Source organism: Onychomys torridus, chromosome 2, assembly GCF_903995425.1.
Source record: "Onychomys torridus chromosome 2, mOncTor1.1, whole genome shotgun sequence".
Taxonomy (NCBI): Eukaryota; Metazoa; Chordata; class Mammalia; order Rodentia; family Cricetidae; genus Onychomys; species Onychomys torridus.
In genome coordinates this window covers 124,238,602-124,255,770 of record NC_050444.1, presented here as the reverse complement: position 1 = coordinate 124,255,770, position 17,169 = coordinate 124,238,602, and the positions used below count along the sequence as shown (strand labels likewise).

The 17,169-nt window shown below is 53.7% G+C and overlaps 1 protein-coding gene across 1 annotated transcript in view; it reads right to left on the bottom strand.

The window, feature by feature from the left end:
- Glis1 (GLIS family zinc finger 1) overlaps positions 1 to 17,169 on the bottom strand; it is a 191,598-nt gene that overhangs the window by 54,975 nt on the left and 119,454 nt on the right. Inside the window, exon 4 of the mRNA XM_036179906.1 lies at positions 14,203 to 15,091. Within this exon, the coding sequence (XP_036035799.1) occupies positions 14,203 to 15,091 (889 nt within the window). The remainder of the gene's footprint in view (positions 1 to 14,202; positions 15,092 to 17,169) is intronic.

Sequence of the window (17,169 nt, the reverse complement as noted above, 5' to 3'; positions counted from 1 at the left end):
AGATCCAGTCACCTCCTTAAATGACAAGTGTGCCCCATACCCGACACCAAAAACTGCTCGGAGTGAGAAGTAAAAGTGTGAACAGGGAAGACCACCTAAGCCTCTTCCAGAGCCTGGATCAGGGAAGCCTGGCAGATGGGACACCCTGCCAGAGTGACCCCAACGGCACCAAGACCACAAAAGCATCATACTCTCACCCTATAGGCCTGGGATGGTTGGGATGGAGGAGCCAATGTAGGCTTCCTGCTTGTTGGTCCGGGGCCTACAGACTCTGCTGCCAAAACACCCCACATGAATACATGGGCCTTGGGTTGTCGATTGTCTTTGCACTTATGGGGGGCCTGCCACCCAGCTACCAAATAAACAATGGAGGCTTATTCTTACTTATGAATGCCCAGCTTTAGCTTGGCTTGTTTCTTGCAACCTTTTCTTAACTTTAAATTAGCCCATCTATCTTTGGCATTGGGGCTTTTCTCTTTCTCTATTCCTGTATACCCTTTTCTTTCCTTCTTACTCTGTGTCTGGCTGTGCAGCTGGGTGGCTGGCCCCTGATGTCCTCCTCCTTCTCTGGCTCTTTCTTCTCCTTTCTCCAATATTTTTCCTTCTATTAATTCTCCCTGCCTGTCAGCCCTGCCTATCCTTTCTCCTGCCTCACTATTGGCCGTTCAGCTCTTTATTAGAGCATCAGGTGTTTTAGACAGGCACAGTAACACAGCTTCACAGAGTTAAACAAATGCAACATAAACAAAAGCAACACACCTTACAATAATATTCTACAACATCGTGTGGCCACAGGTGGTTCTTCCCAGCGGGTAGTGGCTCCCTCCTTTGCCAGGGCAGGCTTATCAGCCCCAAGTAATAGATTGAGCCTTGGAGTCTGCAGAGAGATTGTTTGCTGCAGAAGCCTGATGCCAGGTCACTCCTCCAACCCCCTTCTCCTCTGTAAAGTGGGCTGAAGGGACAGAATAATAATAATAATACAGACTGGGACATGAGCATCATCACCGTCACCATTCACACACCTTCGATTTTTCTCAAAGACCATTAGCAAGGTTTCTTGGAAACCATAGCAGCAGCATGTTAAGCAGAAATTGTTGGCTTAGCCTTCCCCTAGCCACTGGCTCAGAGCTCCCATCAAGACCTCATAAGGGGTCAGTACCCAGGTCAAACCCAGCCCCAACACATAAGCTGGCTGGCCCTCCTCCTTTCCTAGATGAAAAGAATTCTGCAAGTCAACAACCTGCCTTCTCTGCTTTGGCTACCAGAACCTTCAAGAAAATGTAGGGTTCAGTCTAACTAAACAAGCTTAGGGTTTCCATATACTTTCTCTAACTGATATCAACTTAACTGCATGTAGATCTTTTCCTGCAAAAGCTATGAGGATGAGAAAGAACTCCCCGCTAAGAAAGAAAATGACCTAGAGGAGAAGAGAACAGAATGCCACAGTGGACTCCGGGTGTCTCCGTGCCTCCCTTTTCCACTGAGGCAGAGGGATATGGGAGGCCTGTGAGGGTGGCATTCCCCACTCTCCCCGCATTTGCTGGCTTGGCTTTTGGGGAGACACAGATTGAATGTAAGTCAGTGAGATGATTCTAACCTGCTTGTCTTTATGTTAATGTGGTCATAATTTTTTTTGAGAGGGTCCTGCTCACTTTCCCCACTTCACCAATGGGAAATGAACGTTTTCAGGTCCCACCTGCCCAGCCCACCTGAGGCACAAGCCTGCTCCTAACACTTCTCTCTCCATTGATCATGAATTTACCAGAGGAAGCGAACATCCTACCAGATGCGTCTAATTGGACCCTAGGAACCACTTCAGACAGCTCTCCAAAGGCTAAACCACCACCCCTGCGGGCTGTGGGAGGGGATCCCTGGTTGACTTCACCAGCTAATCATCAGGATAGACACTCCTGGTTCTCAATGTGGAGACAATTAAAGGGCCAGTGCTTTCCAGGAGCAAGCAGCCGGCTTCCTATGGAGGTGTTGACTGCGGGCAGCTGGCAGCTCCTCTGTTCCAATGGATTGGAGTTGGGAGCCCCTGCTCTGCGGACCACACCTGTCTTCCCCAGTACTCAGCAGGGCCCACTTCACTGAGGAACAGCCTTCAGTGAGGGCGGAACAGGTTGGGGACACACCTCTGCACCCAGCACAAGCGTCAGAAGACCCTAGGAGTCATGTGACATGAGCCTGCCCTGCCCTGGGTCTCACCACGGGCAGCTGTGAGTTACAAAGCCTGCAACTCCAGCTGAGAGTCCTCTTGGGGAAGGTGAACAATGGTCTCAAGATGAGACTGTTCTGGAGAGCAGATAAAAACCCCAGCCAGAGAGGACAGGTTTATCATTTCATAACACAGACAGGTAAACTGAGCCAGGAACAAGACGGTAGGACAGCCAATGCCACCGTAAGGAACAGGCTTTAGGTAAGTCTCCCTAGGAATGAAGTGTCTAGGGCAGTGGTTCTCAATTTTCCTAATGCTGCGACCTGTTAATACGGTTCCTCATGCTGTGGTGACCCCCAGGCATACAATTATTTCATTGCTACTTTATAACTGTAATTTTGCTACCATTGTGAATTGTAATATAGTATCTGATATGCAACCCTCAAAGAAGTCAAGACCCACAGGTTGAGAACTGCTGGTCTAGGGCTTATCTATATTCTAGGCCATGTCAATTCCCACCAATAGGGGTGGGTTCCCTAAAGTCTGCTCCTGCACACAGCCTAGATCCTCACTCTTCTCAGGCCTGAGTCCAAGGACACCGCCATTCTCCAATTCCCTAGCTCCACCACTGTGTCTCCTCCCATTTCTATGAAATAGGCCACTCTCCTGCAGAAAAGAAGGAAGGAGGAAGCCCAGGGCTTATGGTGCAAATTCTTATTTCAGCCAGACCTCTTGTGTGCAGGTTAAGTACTGGGATCAGCCCCAAAGCCACCACAGGTTCTTGTGAGTGTCTTTGAGGGATAGCAAAGAATAAGTGGGCTACCTCCAAGCTCTCTGGGGTAAACACAAGGACCAGGGGCCTGCCATCTCACACTCTGCAGAGCACCTCCTGACACGAGTATCCAGAGCTGTGTGAGGCCAGGGACTGCACTCCAGCTCTCAGCCTGGGTTTCCTCATCCGTAAAGTGGACGTCTGTCAAGGTCAAAAGGTTCACCACAGAAGCAGAGACAGGGGTTCTGGTATCAGGAGACAACACTTACCCAGCCGGTGCAACTGGCTTCCTTCCCACTCTTCAGTGGCTGCTCTGGGTGGTGCCACCGTGTCCCCTGCTACATCCCTGGGCTGCAGGGGTCTTTTTGTTGCCAGCTGATGCCAAATTGTACCCTTACCCCGTTTGTGGCCTTAGCCGTAAAACTAGGCTCTGTGAGCAGCTGCAGCAGTGACTGAGGACTGGGCATTTACTCTGCAGGGACCTGACTGCTAACTGTTCTCTGAGCTGCAGCAGCATCAGGGGAACCAGGATGAGTTTCCAAGCTGGTAAAGGGGATGGTGTCTTCTTGGTGTCTGATGCTCCAGGAATTCGGGGCCAGTACTGCAGATGGAGCAAGGGAGGATCCAGGTGGGAAAGTGCTCAGCATCTACAATGTTTCAGATGCTGGGCTCCCTGGACAGTCCAATTCAGTCTTACCTGGCACTGAGGATTCCCCTACACACTCGGTGCAAACACCCCACTTATAAGCCTTCTAACGGGCCCTTCCCCAGACCCTGCCTCAGCCCCTCTGGACCACTCTTCTTCATTTGGTGACATGTGTTTAGCTCACATACTCTGAGCCAGGGACTGGTGACGGCATTGAACACACAGCAAGAAACAAAGTCCAAAAAAGTCTAGACATCATGGAGCTTATGGCTGCATGGTAGGCTCCGACACAGAGTGGCCCACAGGTCAGGGAAGGCCTCCTGGAGGAGATGGCATAGGAGCATGGGTTAGAATGCACAGAGGTCAGACTGGAGTATGGACACTTGGGAGAGGGAACAGCTATGCAGAGAGCATGTGGTTCCAATGAGCTCAGCGTGTCTGAGAAGTAGCCTGGAGGCCAGCGAGGCTGGAGGAGAACCAGGGTCAGGGTCCAGGAGGACCTCGCTGCCTCTCCCTTTATTGTTGACTCCTTCCTCCTGCTGGCCATGCCAGGACTGTGAGGATGTAACTCTGGGCCTCTGCAGAGTTCCAGAAGATGATGGGATGCTGGCGTCTATGTCTTTAGAAATGAAAAAGGAGACTGTGAAGGGGTAGAGTTACTAGCTCCAGCCCAGAAGTCCATCTGCAGACGTGGGGAGGGAATGGGCTCTATTCCCCTGTTCTGTGCTGTTTCATGATGGATGAGTCAGGGTCAGAGGAGCTATACACTTCATCTATTCAAATCTCTTGTCATACACAGAGATATGGAGGCCCCAACAGTTAGGCAGCTCCAAGTTAATGAAGAAAGGGCTGGAGCCCATAGGGAGAGTCGAGCTCACTTCTGTGCATGCTTGTGTGGGCCTTTGTACCCACCCAGCTTCCTCGGGGCCTGAACCCATGGCCACCAGTCACCGCACCGCTCCAATGGCCACCACTAGGGTGAGGCACAAACCCTCTCCCTGGAGGCAGCCAGGCAGTGTCTTGAGCACCGGAGTACCAGGACGAAGGTGATTCTGTTGAACACTGGTAACCATTCCCTCCTTGAACTCCTCAGGTCATCTCTAGATGTCCTGGACCCTCGGGTCGGCTACTGGGGTGGGGTGGTGGGCGGAAGGAACACTAGATGAGATGCCAAATCCTGGAAGCTTCTTCCTCAGTTCTTCAGGATTTGAGGGAGGCATCTCAGCATGGGGCCCAGCACACAATAGGCTTCCAGCAGAGGACAGCCCTGTCTAGTAGACATGATGGGATAGGAGGCATGGGTGCTGATCAGTAGTAGTTCTTAGCTGACCTTTGGTGAGCCAAATCCTTTCTACAGGCTTCATTTCCCAAATCTGCAAATAGCAAAGGAACAAACCCAGGCAGTGGGACCCGTGGCCTGGATGAATCCCTCCCCTCATCCTGGATGCCTGAGGGGAGATGGTTGGGAGCTGACGGGGTGGAGGTGTAGAGCATAAGAAAGTACAGGGGACACAGAGGACTCATTTCTCCATCTAGAGTCAAACTTGAGTTCTATCACTTGTGTTTTCTGGCAATGAAGCCCAGTCAGAAATGACACCGTAGACCAAATGGGTCAGCTCCAGTGTAAAGGCAACCATGGATCATGGGAAGACACAGGACAGAGGGCTGGGGCAGGAGCTGGGGAACTGAAACCTGGCCATGGCTGTAACCCTGTCAATTTCAGTGTTCCCACTGTGAAGGGAATCTACCCATGTCCTGCACATTTCCCAAGCACCAAAGCCCTGCCAGGGAAGGTACAAATGTCACTTCCAGGCTTGGGTGCCTTCTGGATTCTCTAGATCATGGGCTGATAAAGGGTTCCCACTGAAAATCATCACTCAGCTAGCCGTGTCCATGTCCACAGACACCTCAGGTCTCACCCTGGATGCACAGGCCTGTAGAGCCCTCTGGTCCAACTGTTCCATCCCCCAGGCAGTGGGCCCTGCTCCTTGAGGCTTTTGTCCCCAACACAGCAGGTCCATCAGGGAGACCACCATGGTTAAGAGGGGCAAGAGAGGCCAACTCCCCACAGCTCAGTTCCCAGACCCTCGCAAGACCACATAGCCTCTGATCCATCAGCTCATCCTATTACTCCCTATGCAGGAGGAATGCAGGGCAAGGAGGTGGAGCTGCACCCTAATCACTCACAGACCCCGTGGCCCCAGTCCTGGCAGTGGAAGAAGATTTATTGTAGGGGCCAATGGAAAACAAAGAAAAGTTGTGCAAACTTTACCAGGTCACGTGATGGGCAATGTCTCTCCCATTCCCCACTGGTAAATGTGCTGGGTATCATTTCTAATGGGGACTGGGCTCTGGTGCCCAATTGCGTGCAGATGCTGAGCTGACTGGGCCCGGCCAGGGGATGCCCAGTGCTGGCTGGCAGCCAAGCTTTGCCTCTGGGGCACAGTCCCAGCCAGGGTGCTCTGAAGGATCTTGGGAAGAAGGACTCTGGATTAGGACCATTCCCCTTCAAAGGCCTTGGTGTCTGCCTGCTGCCACCTCTTCCCTTGTGCCTACACCAATGTCAACTCTTGACCGTGACACTCTTCTGCTTAGGACGTTCCTGGGACTCTCCACTGCCCTTAGGGGAGAGTGAATGTTGCTTACTGGATTCTGAGGATTACAGAGGCCCAACTACAATCTCCACTCTGTCCCAGTCATCATGCATATAACTCCATCTAGACTTAAGGTACTTCTACACACCCACCAAGGTGACGATTATCATTCCTCTCTCTGTAATACCTTTCCTCTTGGTCTGCACCTGAGAAGTTCCTAGTCACCTCATTAGAGCCCAGCTATCGTGATACCCTGGGAAGACTTCTGTCTCTGCTGCCAGCCCATCCTGCATTCCATCCCACCCCCACACCCCCAATGCTCTGGTTAAACCTGGCCTGGAATGTCAGTAACACCAGGCTGAAAGGTTGGGGAAGGGAAGGACACAGTACAGAGCAGCCCAGGTCTCTGCATAGGGAACTATCCCTTCTCTGGAGCATCTTGTGTCTGGGGCAATCCAAGGCTCCAGCTCCCACTTGGCAGGGCAGTGCCCTGATTAAGTCTGTCCTGTAGCATCCCTGTGACGCCACTGCCAGCTCTGGCCAGGCATCTGCCACACACCAGAGACAGAGTCACTTAATGCTTCACTGTGGAGCCTGCCATCTCCGTGACATCCCCTTGGAAAAGGCAGTCTGGACACTTTCTCAGAGTTGCTGTTGATTTTATCTGACTCTCTCATTCCAACAAGGGAATCATTTCAATTCCGTTTACATTAAATTCAAAAGCTGTTTTTCTTTTGTTATTCTAAATTCGACTCAGAAGGTTGTGTGTTGTTGTTTTTTGTTTTTTTTTTTTTAATCCTTAATGTTTTTCATATTCCACAGAGCAGCACTGTGCTCACAGCAGTTGGCTGGTCCCCTTGAGCCTGCTTCTCCCAGGGACTCTCACCAACGTGAGCAGCTGGGTTTGAGGGTTTCAGGAAGTACCAGGGCTCCTGTGTTCCAGCTCCTTACAGCACCAGGACACAGCACCCACTCCACATGTCCAGTCCATTTCACCCTCACAGCACAGTTCCTTTCATCCAGGCTTGGAGAGACTGTGTGATTTGTAAGCTCTCAGTTGGCCAAAGGGCAGAGCACGGATCTGAACCCGTGGTTAACATGGGCACTGGCCATTGCCCAGCCTGGCTTAGCTCCTGGCTCAGAGGTGTGTTTGTGTGTGTGTGTGTGTGTGTGTGTGTGTGTGTGTGTGTGTGTGTGTTCTCATGTGTGTACATCTGTGTGCGGAGGCCAGGGGCTGAAGTCAGTGTCTTTCTCTATCACACACCACTTTATTTACCAAATCAGGGTCTCTCGCTAAACAGAGCCTGCACCTTCGGCTAGTTCAGCTAACAGTTTGCCCCGGGACCATCTGCCCCACCTCCAGAATGCTGGGGTCACAGGAGGGCCACATCCTTTTACGTGGGTTCTGGAGAGCCCTGAATTCAAATGTGTTGGGAGAGGCCAGAGCTGGTAGCAGGCAGGTAGGTGCAGGTATGGAGGCGCAGTAGGGTGGCACACAGAGACCTAACAAAGCCCACCCACAGTGGCATCTTTTGCACAACAGCCTCTCCTGTTTCTTTGGGGACCCATGTCCCCAATTCAGGAGGAAAACTGTCCAACGAAGTCAGAACCATTTGCCACTGCTGTCTGAAGCCACAGGGCAGCCCTGTCACCTCCCATCACAGGTAAGACAGTGTAGACTGAGGACTTTGGTCAGGCTTGTACCAGTCACTCTGACAGCAGCTTCTAGGCACAGGGTTTCCTGCAGAGAAGCTCCCAGTGCCAGCCAAGAAGGCAGATGTGACAACATTGGAGCCTTACCAAGGTCATGACTTCACAGGGAACTGTTCTAGACAAGTTGGCCCAGCCCTGGGGCAGAAAGACCCATGACCTAGCAAGTAGACTTTGCTTCTCTGCCACCAAGGCCAGGCCATAGTCTCTCTGAGGGTTAACCTTCATTGTCAACCTGACTGGATTTAGAATCGCCATGGAGACATACCTCTAGGGATGTTGATGAGGAGGGAAGGCCCACCTTGAATATGAGCATCACCATTACATGGGCTGGAGTCTTAGACTGAGTAAAAAGGTGTGAGCAACGTGGGTACCAGCATCTCTCTCTCTCTCTCTCTCTCTCTCTCTCTCTCTCTCTCTCTCTCTCTCTCTCTCCTTACTGACCCAGAGAACAGCTGCATCACAATCCCACCCCCAAGTCTTCCCTGCCATGGACTGCAGAGCCTGTCAACCTGGAAACTCCCCTCCTAAGGTTATTTTTGTCACAGCGATAGGGAAATTAATCCAGTCTCTGAGACAACTGGCCACACCAACCAACAGCGCCAGAGAGAACAGCGGGCTGAGGGAAGGAGGTGGGCAGGAAGCGCCACACTGGATGGGAAGGACAAGCAGGAGTCTACCAAGCGAGCAAAGGAACTGCAGACACCAAAACTAGAAGCCAAGGCCTACAGGACTAAACTGGGAGAATGCAAACCCTGTGGGAGCCCAGGGAGAGAGAGCCTTGATGGGGGAAGGAGGCAAGCCGCACAGGACCCCTGGAACCCTCTGCGTGACAGGAGCCCTGACACCTCTCTCTGGCTCTGGCTTTCCCTGTCTCCTAATGAGGTGGATGAGGAGCTGACATGCCCCCAGAGAGGTTGGTGGGCACTTCTGGATGCCAACTCACAAGCTGTCTTTGCTCAAAACTGTTTCCCTACTCAGGTACCTCCCAATCCTGGAATGAGGCGATTGATACTCAGGCCCTATTTCCATAGCAGGGCGGCTGAGCTGAGCTGAAAGCAGGGTGCCTCCTCTGGACTTCTTGCTGCAGAGTCCTCCAGGACAGAAATGTTAAAGTACACTCCATTATGCAGCCTTCAAACCTGGCTAGGAACGCTGACCAGGGGTTTGCTCTCAGGGGACGTATCTGTCCTTTCTGACAGAACAGAGAACCCACCAAGTCACAACCAAGAGGCTCTCTGGGTGACTTAGTGGCCTGTCTCCTATCTGGCAGAGAGCTTCTGAGCTCAGGCTAGAGTTGATTCCCCCTGTACCCCAGAACCTGGCCAGGCAAGGGCCCCTGAAAGCTTGCAGAATACATTTCAAGTCTGGATATTTACCTAAGAGGTGGGTTGGAGTTGTGGCTAAGGACATGTCTGGAGTCAGGCTGAGATCTAGGTTCAATCCTACTCCTGGTGTTCCAGCCTGGGTGTGAACCTGGCCCACACTGCTGTTCCCATGGCCCTTCCCACCTGTACAATGGGTATGCTGATCCCTATGTCCTAGAATACCCTTCCTATCAACACAGTGGGACAGGATCCCTTTGTCCTGGATGCTCCAAGGATGGAGTTCCCCCCTCCCCCTGCCATGTGTGTGGACTTGCCTGTGTGGTTGCATGTGGAGGCCAGAGGTTGACATCAGGGCATCTTCCTCAATCACCTCTGCTCAGAGAGGCGAGCATGTTACGGAGTGGGTCTCTCCTTGTCTAAGAGTCACTTCTTAGCCTAAACTTTCCCCGTGTTTGATTACCAGTCTAACATTTGCTGTGCTACACCAAGCTCCTGACAACCCTCTCTGGCTCTGCCTGCTCTATATCCCGTCTGCACATGGGAAAGGACCGGCGGACCTGCCCATCCAGACATTTCAGGGCCCCAAGGAGTCCCTGGGATGAGGCTCAGATGGTGTGGTAAGTTGGAGTGTTAGCCTCAAAATATGCTCAACCTGACAGGGCTGGGCTCAAGAGCCAGGAGGAGCAGGGCAGATGCTCAGGGATTCTGTCTGCCAGGCCTGGGCAAATGCTGCTGAAGGAAGAGGATGAGCAAAGGTAATGGGTGGGATGCAGCTGGGCTAGGTGGCAGAGAGGGCTGCTTGGCTGTGAGCATCCGAAGCCAGTTCCCCAGTAAGTGGCATGCTGCCTTGTGGCTGGCTGTGGCCAGTTTCTGTAGGTACAGTTCCCCTGTCCCCTGACCTCCCATGTTAACAGGATATCAGACCTCAAAAGCTGACACCATTCTCAGCTCTATGGGCCTGTCCTTGACAGCCTGTGACCCCTGGAAGCTAGCCAGCCTCTCTGGGCCTTGTTCTGAGCTGAGCCTCGCACTGTCCTGGCAAAAGAAAGAGACTCTCAGAATACGACTCCCTTTTCTTCCTCCCCTCCCCCAGCACCAGGGCTCTGTTCGGGGGCAGACACTGCTGAGGTAAGGTGATGAGGTGTCTAAGACAAGGCATGGATGTAACTCTGGCCCCATGGGCAGTGGTGAGCCCTTCCCAGGAGCCTCAGGGGCTGGGTTTTGCCTTCCTTGGTTCACTCTGGCTGTCAGTACTGCTCAGCTGTGCCCAGGTCACTATTCAAAGGTACCTGGACCAGACTGACAAGGCAGGAGAGGTGTAAAAGATAGAAGGCTGCATCTGGCCAAGGATGGGCAGGATGGGGAATAGTTTGGATTTCAACTGCTTACCCGCACAGAAAGACAGACACCCGTGCAGATTCTGTCTGGCTCAGAGCAGCATCAAGAAAAGATGTGAGAGGGCTTCCTAGAAAACGCCGCCCCACAGGGCACCTGAAGCTGCTCTGTCCACCTCACTGGCAGTGGAGGCTGCAGGGCTCAGCGACCTCAAGACCAGGCTCCACCACGGATGGCTCCCTTTGGTTTCTCTCCGTCCAGACAAAGCCCTAACTAAGCACTTCTGTCCTAACCCGAAAGGACCACTGCACCCGTCCGCAGAGACATCAATGCAGAGCGCATGACTGAGAGCAAGGGGATGAACTATGCACTCTCCCAGAACAATCTCTTTTAATCCTGTTAACAACAATCCTGGAGGTTGACTACTGTTTTATAAATGAGTATTCCACAGCTGAGAGACGGTAAGACACCTGCCTGAGGTGGCAGAGCTGGCAAACGGCAGAGTCAAGTCGGGAGACGGGTATGCAGGATTCTGGGTGGGCCCTGCAGTGCTGCGCATGGTCTCCATGCAGGTTAACAGAGCTGCTAAGATTCTTCAGCACAGCAAGGGATCCTTCTGGGCAGCGCTGTGATTTCACAGAGCCTCCAGCAGGGCAGGGTTGTTCCCAGAAGCCTCCATCTCCCTCTCTGCCTCACAGCTGCAGGCTTCTGCAGCTCAGACAACGAGGATTCTGACTGTCTGGTAGAATCAACCTAGAAAAGCAGGGCACTAATCTCTCCAAAGTCCACGTCTTCGAGGCGCCGCGTCAGTATTTGGGTTGGACATAGGCTTGTTATGGTAACGCAGATGAAGCCCCGGATTTAATAAGACCGAGACAATGACACAACACGAACCACAACAGGATATTGCAGGGAGATCTAGAAGCTTCCTCAGGCTTCTTACCGAACAGGGCAGGACTGGCCAGGCAGGGCAGGGCCAGGCGAGGGCGGGGTTACCTGGAGGCCAGCAGGGTTCAGGACTAAGGGGCAGTGGTGGGGAACAGGCTCCCCTCTCTCCACACCCAGGCTGCCTGGTACCCGATCAAGCAGAGGCTCCACAGGCTAAATTTAAACCAGCTGCCAGCACAGGGGTGTTGCAGTTAGATGGGGTGAGGGGAGCTTACCTCATGAAAGCTGTGGAAATGCTGCTGGGAAGATAATAAAAGGATTAACTGCTATTTTAGTGGGCCATTTACTCCTCAATCAAAACGTCTCATCTATTTCCTGTCCTCCAGAGGCCTCAGGTCCAAGATTCCTTTGTCTATTACAGGCATAGTAGCACAGGCCTGTCATGAGAAATTAATAATTTTACAGGGATGGGAGCTGTTATTCACCTGGGTGTGGGCTGGGGTCCGCCCGTTTCCCTGGTTACCAACTCCACCAGCATAAGGGTGCTCTCACCGGCCATGGGCAGGAGCAGTCTGGGGTGGGGCTCCACTGAGGTTCCCACTGCAGACAGCTGCACCCGGCAGGGCCCCAGAGAAGCGTCTACATTAACAAGGGCACTGCAGTCGACAGGGATGTGGGTTCGATCCCACTCCGGTGGTTACTAGGGTTACCATTTTGAACAACTTATTTTCATCATCACACTATTCTGATTCCCAGCCTCCTCTGTTATCTTGTTGCTTCTATTATTTTCTCTGATTAACGGTGTGACCTGGAGCCAACTGTGCAATCTCTCTGAGCCTCAGTTTTCTCATCTGTAAAATGGGGGTGAACACAGCTCTTTCTATTCACAGAGCTGTGGTGAGGATCACATGGAGTTGCCACTTAGAACACCCCTCCTTGTCTTTCCATATGTGAAAGCCCTGGGTTTCATACCCCCTTGATAAAGTCTAAATGCATTCCCCAGTAGGCATCAACACCACCTCCAGGAAGCCCTCTGGGCTCCTCTCCCTGGGCCTCTTCAAACTCCATCTAGGACTGTCACAGCCTGGTCACTGATGGCCTGAGGACACATCCCTGAATGTGAGCTCCTTCAGAGCAAAGACTGTGACAGAACCAAGTGTAGGTCCCCAGTGTCCTGTAGAGGCTGGACTCAGGTAGGAACCTTGACCAGGAGAGATCCTGAGGCTGCTTTGAGCAACCAGGGCCCCCCACTGCAGCTCAAGGGAAGGCCTAGGTTAGATGGTACTCCTGGATGGTGGGATTCTGCACAGAAGGCCCCAGTATGAGAAGGCTGCTGGCCACCTCAGGTTACTTCCTAGGTCTACAGAGATACCATGGGTTCCCAACAGGAGGGACTGACCACTGCGGCTCAGTGTTTTGGGGAAAGAGAGGCTGTTGCCAGCAGCCCTGGCCTACGGACTTGTTGATCTTCTCCATCTTGGAGAGGCACATCTTTCATTAAGCCATGTGTCTTAAACCCAACAGGGATGTGGCATCTTCAGAGACTAGCTCAGTCATCAGCCCTCCTGCCTTCACACTCTCTGCCCCCTGACTTCCAAGTAAAGTTCACCACCAGCTCAGTGCCCACCCACCCCACCCCCCACCCCGCCCCGGGCCATACAACAGCTCCCAAGCCCAGCTTCTACCTCCTCCTCTCCTCAAGGCTGCCCATCTGTGGTCTGTCTATGAACTGGCAGACTCCTTATCCTTCAAGACTGGAGAGCACACTCAATCTACATCCAGCTCACGGGGTCACAAGCAGAGGAGCTCCGCGGACAAGTGTGGCCCCAAGAGACTGACTTTACACCACAGTTACCCATGCTTCCTACCTGACACCCCACGAATGTCACCCTGCGCTCTGAGCAGGGACCCGGAACCCCTTCTAAGAGTGAAAGTGAGAAGGTCAGTGCACAGCAGAAGAAACAACAGGCTGGAAACAGTACTGCCAGGCAGCTAGGAAGGGGAGACATGCATGGTCTGGGTGTCGGGAGTGCTGTGCAGCACCCTTGAGTCCCGGACCTTCACCTCAGGCTGCTGCTTCTGGAGGGCAGGTGGTAAGTATAGGGACCCAGATCCCTGTCCTAGCCTCATAGAGCTTTCCACTACAGCAAGCAGAGAACATGGACGTGACCTGCCAGAAGGGCCAGAGGCCAGGGGTGCCTGCTTCCAACTCACGTGTTCCTGCATGAATGCTCATGCACACGCATGCTTCTTTCTCCGCAAACCTTTGTCTCAACCCCAGCCAGAGCACAGTTGGTACTGTGCAGGGCCTTATGCTGGCCCTTGGCCTCAGCTCCAAGCCTGCTCTAGGGATCCAGTACCTCTCTACAGGAGCTAGGCCTGTGAAGTGCACTGGATAAAAGCCAGTGCTGGAGAGGGCACACTCTCCACTTGACTCGCCATCTGCCACCCTCAGGTGACATGGAAAAGGCAAGTCTGGCCAGGCTGGCTTTAGGTTCAGAGTCTGTCAAGTGACAGCAGGCTGTGTGGCATCCTAAGTGACATCCAATACCCCTCTAATGTTTCAGTGTTGGGGACAGGACACCTGGCAAGGGCAAGGCAGTCCTGCCAAGGTGCCCAGTGACAGGAACACAGATGGTCTTAGTCACTGGCCACGCCCACAGCCCTGGACTTTGTGGGAGTCCGGTCTTATTCCTTAGGGACTCTTTCTAGTACAGTGGGCGGTGTAGCCCTGTGGGGGCACTGAAGGGGCCGGGCAGCCCTGGACTCACCATACACTTGTTGGGCTTCTCGCCCGAGTGGACCCTCATGTGGATGAGCAGCTTGTAGCGGGCATTGAAGGGCTTGTAGCGGCGCACGCAGCCGGCCCAGAAGCAGGTGAAGTCCTCGCCCTTGCGCTGGTCGATGTGGTTCTTCTCGATATGCCGTACCAGCTCCTCCTGCTGCTCATAGGCCGCACAACAGTCCACCCAGCGGCACGCCTGTTGCCCGGCCACCATCCTACCTGCCAGGCCCAGCCCTAGGCCTCCAAGGCTGGGGCCGGCTGGCAGCTGAGGCAGGGGGTAGGGGGGTGGCAAGCCCTGCTGGTGAAGAGCAAAGCGCTCCGAGAACTCGTCCAGGGGCTCCTGCTTCAGGAAGCCTGACTTCCGGCAGGCTTCAAGCTGCAAGCTGCCCTCATGGCTGTCACTGGATGTAGGCCCCGGCTCAGGCTGTGATCGCTCGGGAGGGCCCCCAAGATCTCCTGGCAAAGGTGGGCTTCGGAGTCCATTTACACAGCTGACTAGAGCTGTCTGGGAAGAGTGGATGACAGGATTGATGTCGGAGGAGGCACAGGGTGAAGAGGAGGCTGAAGAGGTGGGGGGCAGGCCCAGGAGGCAGCAGCGTTTCAGGCTGCCCTCGGGGAGGTGGGCCTCAGGTTGGGGGCCCAGGCCTGAGACAGGTTCGCTGCCCAGAAGGTAGCAGGAAGGTGCAGGGTTGGTGAGGCCTCGGCCTGGGAAGTCCAGCTCAGACTGCAGGCTTGTGGAAGCCGGGGCCCGGCAGTGGGTGGGCAGGGGTGTGTGGGCGCTGGCCATGGCCTGGTAGTCAGGTGGGGCTTCCTGCTTGATGTGTTGAGTTGCTGGGAGGCTGCCATTCACATATGTAGCCTGAGGTCTGGGTGACCTGGAAGACAGTGGCCAGAGTGAGTATGAAAGGTAGGCACTCGGAGCTGGGGATTTAGCTCAGTGGTAGAGCGCTTGCCTAGCAATTGCAAGGCCCTGGGTTCGGTCCTCAGCTCTGGCAAAAAAGAAAAAAAAAAGAAAGAAAGAAAGAAATGTAGGCACTCTCCAGTGGTGAGGGTCAGGCGGGGCTTGTGGGAAGCAGAGGACAGAGACCTGGGGGTGGTCCAAGGGAGAAGTGGGGGTTAAGAGACAGGATGTGAAAGGCCAGAACTGGCTGTGCCATGGGCAGGGAAGAGGCGGGAAGCAGAGAAGCAAGAGGAGGGAGAGGCAGCCTAGAGAGAGAAGGAGGAGGCAAGAAGGCTAACCCAAGGATGAACGAGGACACCAGGAAGGATACAACCCTTGGCCAGAACCTGGCCCATTCACTGCTTCTGATGCCATCTTGCTTGCCTCCTAGCTTCCATGGGGTCAGCCCTGACCCTCCCCCGTGACCTTCAAGTGAGTATTGTAGGCAAAAGGTTATGGTGAACATTTTGAGGAGTCTTCGGGGTTTAAATTCCACTTACATGCCCCTTAAAATTTCAGTTCTTGTAATCTCCTCCATTCGATGGCATCCAGCACTACCTAGCTTGCCTACCTAGTCACTCATAGTCAGTGTGACTGGGTGGGAGCCTGAGGCACAGTCAGAGCACGGGAACAAGAGTCTTAGCAGGGTGGCCCAGAACTGTGAGCTCAGATGTGAGTCTGGGCAGCTGTAGTTCTGGGGAGAAACGTGGGAGATGGGAGACCGGGCCTGAGGCTGGGGTCAGCTCCACTCCAGATGGCAAACTGCTTCACTCTGGGCAAGTTTTGGGCCTCTGTCCTCAGCAATAACTTAGTAATCCTGTTCTTGATCATGAAAATGGCAGGACGTGGGCTAGGCACAGAGGCCGTCTTCATCATGTGTGGTCTGCAGTGTCCCCAGTGGAAGAGAACCCTTCAACCTCCCTTTACAGGAGGAGGTTTGGGGGAGCAAGGTAATTTCTGCATGGACCTGTCCACCATTGTGGGTGGTAACAAGGTAGGACACAGGCAGAAATATCAGGGCGAGACTGTCACCATAAGACTGAGGACTGGAGAGACCTGGAGGGTGATACTGGCAGAAGCGTCTTACCAGTTGCTACAGAAACGGAAGGTCTGGCCATATGCTCAGAGCCCGACTAGCAAGCCTCTGCGTCCTCACCTGTGAGACAGGAAGCACACCACTATATGGAGAACAAGAGGGTGAAGGCCGGGTTTGAGGGTCAGCTGTCAGGGAAGGAGAGGGGTAGGCCCTGGTACCATTATTAGTGCTTCTGCAAGACCACTGTCCCATGGCTCTCACAGCCAGAGCTGAGTCCCTGCTCCTCTGGCTCCGGGAGACAATGGGTGGAGAGAATGGGAGTGAGGGGGAGAGATAGTCAGAGCCCGGGGCGCTCAGAGCTTGGCCTCTCACCTTGGGTCACTGCAGGGTCAGTGGAGAGAACAGGACCCGAGAATTGAGGGCCTGGGCCATCATGCAGTAGCAAGCCATTGCCAGGCCTGGGTCAGGAGCCCTGTTTCTGTCTCCTGTGCAGCACTGACTGCAAGTTCTCCTTGAATGGAGACACGAGGGAAATGTCTGCCTCTGAGACACCAAGCAAACTGTCCATTTGGGCTCTTTTTCTTCTGAGCATCTCTGCTGAGGGGCAAATGCATGTCCAGTCCCCAGGGGTGGGGACACTGGGCCTGCCACAGCCAGCAGCAAGTTCTACTGAAAGAGTGAATGTGACTGTAGGGACTTTGTAAAATTTAGAGAAACAAAGCCATGGCTGCTGCTTTAGAGGGAGGGGCGCACTGCTGGCAAGGGAAGACGGTGGACTGGGCAGTGGGAGGCTCCAGGTCAGTGAGCTGCCGTCAGCAAATGGCCGCAGCACCTGGCTGAGTCAGGAATAAACTGCAGTCACAATGGCTCTGTGGGACGAGTGGGAGGTTCCAGCCTGAGGTCTCATGGGTGTGGCAGGGTCTGGCTCTTTCTCCCGGTCCCTGTGTGGCCTGACAGGTGGTTCTGGTCACTCTGGG